This window comes from Bidens hawaiensis, unplaced genomic scaffold (genome assembly GCF_021521415.1).
Source record: "Bidens hawaiensis isolate Kalapana, Puna unplaced genomic scaffold, B.hawaiensis_p1.1 tig00028049_1, whole genome shotgun sequence".
Lineage (NCBI taxonomy): Eukaryota > Viridiplantae > Streptophyta > Magnoliopsida > Asterales > Asteraceae > Bidens > Bidens hawaiensis.
Genome location: NW_027494559.1, coordinates 138,606 through 143,866, shown reverse-complemented (window position 1 = coordinate 143,866; position 5,261 = coordinate 138,606). Strand labels below are relative to the sequence as shown.

The 5,261-nt window shown below is 35.5% G+C and overlaps 1 protein-coding gene across 1 annotated transcript; it reads right to left on the bottom strand.

Moving 5' to 3' along the window:
• Positions 1–2,486: 2,486 nt before the first annotated feature.
• LOC143576294 (small ribosomal subunit protein uS10c-like) lies at positions 2,487–4,333 on the bottom strand. The gene is made up of 2 exons (XM_077060418.1): positions 4,027–4,333; positions 2,487–3,040 (listed from the first exon to the last, which is right to left on the bottom strand). Exons 1-2 carry the CDS (start codon positions 4,240–4,242, stop codon positions 2,729–2,731), a joined length of 528 nt encoding a protein of 175 aa, XP_076916533.1. The 5' UTR covers positions 4,243–4,333; the 3' UTR covers positions 2,487–2,728.
• Between the last annotated feature and the right edge of the window lie 928 nt (positions 4,334–5,261).

Genomic DNA, 5,261 nt, shown 5'->3' with positions numbered 1-5,261 from the left:
GTCCACACCACTAATTAAAGGAGAGGATCCACTAAAATTCACATCTTTATCTACTGGCAGTTGTTATACCTTACATTTTAAACATTATATTGTCTAGTTTTTAACAATTTTGACTTGACTTTATGTATCTAGTCTTCCATCCAAGACGCGTGAAACATGATGATGCCAAATATTTGGTTTATCTATTTATAATACATTATAAAAATACTAACATGTGATACACATACAAAAATACAACTATTGACATAAAAATTGCAGAGTGAAAATTGGTTATATATGCTCGTTCTATCAAATCACTATAGTTATATGTATATATTATAAAACTTTAAAGCAAATGCAATATGCCAATATATAAATATTAGTAATACAACTTGGTGATTCTTATAAAATATATCTTTTATAATATTGTATTAGACAAAATGTTAGAAGAATCGTTTTAACATGATCCACAGCCTTGGTAGTTTTTTAAAATAAACTTTTGTTAAGACACCACATGTGTATTTGACATAATTTTTTTTATTTAAAATGATATAAAAATGTTTGAAAATACTTCTGATGAAATGGTCATCTTTGACATTTTCTAACATGTCATTCCTAGTCCAATAGTTGACATCAGTGACGAAGCTTAAATGAAAATGTGGAGGGGCAGGATAAAAACACGTATAAATATTTTTATAAACGGAAGGGGGCCAAGCTTAAATTTTGTGACGAAAACGGGTAAATTTACACTACGTACAAAAGCTTTTGGCCGAAAGCCGGGGTATATTTACAGTACTGCGCAAAAAAAACGGAGGGGCCGGGGCCACCCCTGGCCCTAACAATGCTTCGCCAATGGTTGACATTACTTCTTGAAAAAAACGGTAAAGATTATGAAAACATCAAATGTTGTCATGTGACAGGACTCACGACCTTCGTGGTTAGACCGTGGACGCGCCACAACCAAGAGATTAACCTTATCCACGGTCATGGACACACAGCAGATTGACCGTATCCATTTGGGTAACAAACATCACATTGCCTACATCGAAGAAACATGACTCACATCACTAGTTGTTGCTACAACGAATATAGCTAACAATGAAGGTACGACGGCCCAAGAGTTTATTACTAACAAAGCTTCCTAACCTGCTAACATCAAGGAAAACACGACCAGTTAGTCTCACCGTAGGAGAGGGTCTCCTACAATCAACATTCAACATGAGAATCAGTGATATGATACGCAGATTGATAAGAGAGTATGAAGAGGAAAGGAGAATAGAGAGAAATAGGGTGACTGAGAATGAATATTACCTTTGAGTAAAGTATTCATTTTATTGGCATCCGAAAGTTTCTCTTAGGGAAACTTAAGCTTCTTAAGGGGAAATGGTCAGCTCCTCTTTTAGCCCAAGCAATACCATTTTTATGTAACATATATTCTACTTTTGTCATGTCATGTCGACATACTTATTTTATGACATGTTTTAGCTTTATGTCATATCAGAGGTGACTTTCCTAAGGTTTACTGTAGCTAGGAGCAGCTCTAGTCAACTCAGGAATTTTTCTGAGAAAGCTTCGAGCTTCCTAGTCTAGCAACTTGTGCTTGCTGCTTCTTAACTCCTAAGCACCCCTGAGTTATGAATGCGTACAGGTACCCACATCATCACTAGTGTTATGTTTGCTATATATGCATGCTTGAAGTTACCATCGTGCAACCTGTTTAATATATACTAACATTATAGTTCCTAACCATCATGAATCTTTCTACAACAATGAGGAACACTTAACAAAATACTCCATTGTCATCCTAACCTCACTCTAACCTCTACATCAAAGTGGGTTATCAATAGATGAGTTGCTTAGGTAAAAAAAACTTCACATTTGAATTAATTTGGGTCTACTAAAATTACACAACATGTCAACTTAATCCAACTCAAATTAAACATCGTCATTCTTAAATAACATGTTATCAAAACCGGGCGACATGGCCACGGGTGACGTGACTGAAGGTGGGCAAACCATGTCTCTTCAGGAACTTGAATATGGTAGGAACTGATTTCGGGTTTGGTTAACAAAAGTAAAAAAACAAGTCGGGTAGGAGTCAGTTCCGGGTATGGTTGGGTTTTTAAGTGACTTTTCTGGGTTTTAATCAGGTTTTGGGTCTTTGGGCTGGCGGGGTTTAGGTTTTGACTGGGTTGGTGGGATCGGCATGTCCAGGTCAGTTCCAGGAGACATTGAAACCTGATTTGTACCCGTGGCTCGGGTAAAACCAAGTCGTTTTGAGTCGGGTCTGGTACCGGGTTTTATGCCCACCTCTAATTTACATGACTGGTGTTTTTAGCGTTTTATCGTTCATGCTCTCAGTTAGAACATCACTTTTTTTTAATCAAATTCTGGCTAATAAAGATTGTAATTCTCGAACTGAAAGTTTCATTTTGTTACACATACCACCACTTTTATCATTATCAAATGAACAAGTGCCAATAACCCTCTATGATCAATTCTAGGTATATGACTCAACTCACAATTTAATCTCACCTTACAATTTACAACAATAAGTGCCATTTTTGACTTGTGGTCTAAGCAATCCAAATCCAAATACAGAAACCATCAATGTTTAGCCATTACAAAATATTTCATATTTGACCAAACACCTTCACTTTGATCAACACAATGATACATGGAATAAATTCACTACACAAAAGTGCCAAGTGGAAACATTCAACAAAAAAAGGGATTTTAAACATACTTTCTAAAGCTTAACCTCAATATCGACACCAGCCGGAAGATCAAGCTGCATCAAAGAGTCAATGGTTTGTGCAGTTGGGTGTAGAATGTCTATGAGCCGTTGATGGGTTCGGATCTCGAAGTGGAACCTTGCATCTTTGTGCACATGAGGAGATTTAAGCACACAGTATATTCTCTTTTTGGCTGGCAACGGAACGGGCCCCATGGTCTTCGCGTTTGTTGTTCTAGCAGCATCCATGATTTGCTTACACGAATCCTCAATTAAAGGTACCCAGTATGACCTCAGTTTAATCCTTATTTTCTGCTTTGGTGCTATCTGAAATACAACAAAACATGACATTACGACAAATGCATCCCAATTATTATGATCAAACCGCCTTACATGTGGTCAAGGTATTTATATAATTTCTTTTTATATTTCTTATAGGTTTCTAGCAGTGTTGTAGAACTCGCTAGTAGCGAGTCGAGCGGTGGTGTACCTAATAGCGATTAATCGGATTGGAATTATTATATGTAATTTTCCAAAATTATGTGTATATAAATATAGTTTTGAAAAATTACGTGTAAGTGTAAAAGTGTTAACATATATACTTCAAACATAAACCAATGCCGATTGTCTTTCAAAAAAAAAGAAAAAAAACTAAAGAAAGGTCCGATTTTTGACCGATTTGACAGAGTTTGACCACCTACCGACTAGTTGTTGATTAAAAACGATTTCTGCAACATTGCTTTCTAGCATAACATACCTGAATATTAAGATACAAACAAGCTCTGTATATGATTTAATATATAGCTAACCTATATTTGCAACCTAAGTAAGCTCCGTATATGATTTAAATTTTACTAATGGTCTGCTTCATTCTTGAAACATGAAGCAAGTGAAATAGATGTACCAAAATATCTATGCGGTAAAAGATCAGATATCGGTCAAGGACCGATATTTGAGATATAAGTTATAGGTAATTTTAATAACATGTAGGATTTATATGTATAGCAACTTAACACTAACAATTCAGTATACTCTCCTACCGTTAACAAATAAACCTTTTGCAACTTCCAAAACACTAACAATTGTAGCAAGTAGGTGATAACAATTGATATATTAGAGATTAGTCTAAACTAGATTAATCTTTTGCAACTTGCAAAACACTAACAAATGTTGTAGCAAGTAGGAACTGATTAAGACTTTAAACACTAACTATTGAAAATTATAACTATTTATCCACTTTTTCAAATCTCTAAACCCCTAAATTTTGAACAAAGCAAAATAATAATAATAATAATAATAGGTAGCAAAGTTACCTTGTCCGAATGAGAAGTTTCGATGACCGTCGACGATTGAACATCTTGAACCTCCAAAGCTTCAAGAGCTGCAAACACTCTGGTTGAAGAGCAACGAGACGACTGAAACTGAATCTTTGGAACAAACGGGACGGCAGAAAGGCTGGGTTTTGATGAAATTGAAGACGAATTGCATAATGCAAACATGGGTGCTGCTAGTGATGTTGAAATCGACATTTTGTGATTAGGGTCTTGGAATAATAATAGTAATAATTTGCAGAAGAATTTGGGTTATGCGAGTGAGACTCAAGTGGGTTATCCACAGGGAGGGAGGGAGGGAGGGAGGGAGGAAGGAAGGAGATAAGAAAAGATTAAACCGGGTCTAGTACCGTTGGTATTTCGGTTCGTTTACCCTTACAACACACCCGGCGTCAGCTTGCAAACCAACCTACTTGATTTAAATGTGTGTGTTGTGAAATAAGATAAATGTGAGATGGAATTTAGATGTGCCCATGCTCAATGGCTCTTCCATGTTTTTGCTCACAAACTATTATTGCCAAATACTATTATCTAATGTGGTCAAGAATTTGTTGCTTTAGTTTTTTTATTTCAAATGTTAACAACAAGGAACCCTTGGAGATGCTCTAATATTATGTCTTATTTAATTGTCCTCTTATCGAAGAGCAAGTTATAGACGAATGAAAGACAAGACTGTTTTTAGGTGCTTGTTTTCCTTTCTATTACAAGCTAAAGATTGAGTTAATGGCATGATTAGAACTTGGACTGGTCATCAAGTCAAGGGCACTCTAACCCTTGTCCTTTCAATCATCGCCTTCCCTTGGGCTTTTTATAAGTGAAGACAAACAGACAAGGATGTCGTTTAAACTTTGGGTGTCTCAAACTTTTTAGCAACACAATCTATTCATAAATAGTGAAACAAACCCTCAACTTAAATTTTTAATTCATAACCGTTTAGTCACCATTCACCAATAGACCACAGTTGGATATATCACAATTTTATAACAACCAACCAAGCGCGTTCGTTTCATTGGAATTTGAAGGAATTTGATTTGGAATCTGAACATTCCAATAGGAATTGAAAATGGGGGGATTGAAATCCAAATACATTCTTAATGTGTTCGTGTGACAATTGAATATGAATCAAAGAGGGGTTTTTTTTTAAACATTGATAACGGCGAAAACATTTTAGTTTTTTAGAGTTTTGTTTTTAATTTATATTTTGCGTTATAATTTTT

Coding starts and splice junctions, on each gene's coding strand:
- LOC143576294 (XM_077060418.1), bottom strand. CDS start 4,242: ATGTCGATTTCAACATCACTAGCAGCACCCATGTTTGCATTATGCAAT. Junction 3,041..4,026: donor AAACTTCTCATTCGGACAAG/GTAACTTTGCTA, acceptor GTTGTATTTCAG/ATAGCACCAAAGCAGAAAAT.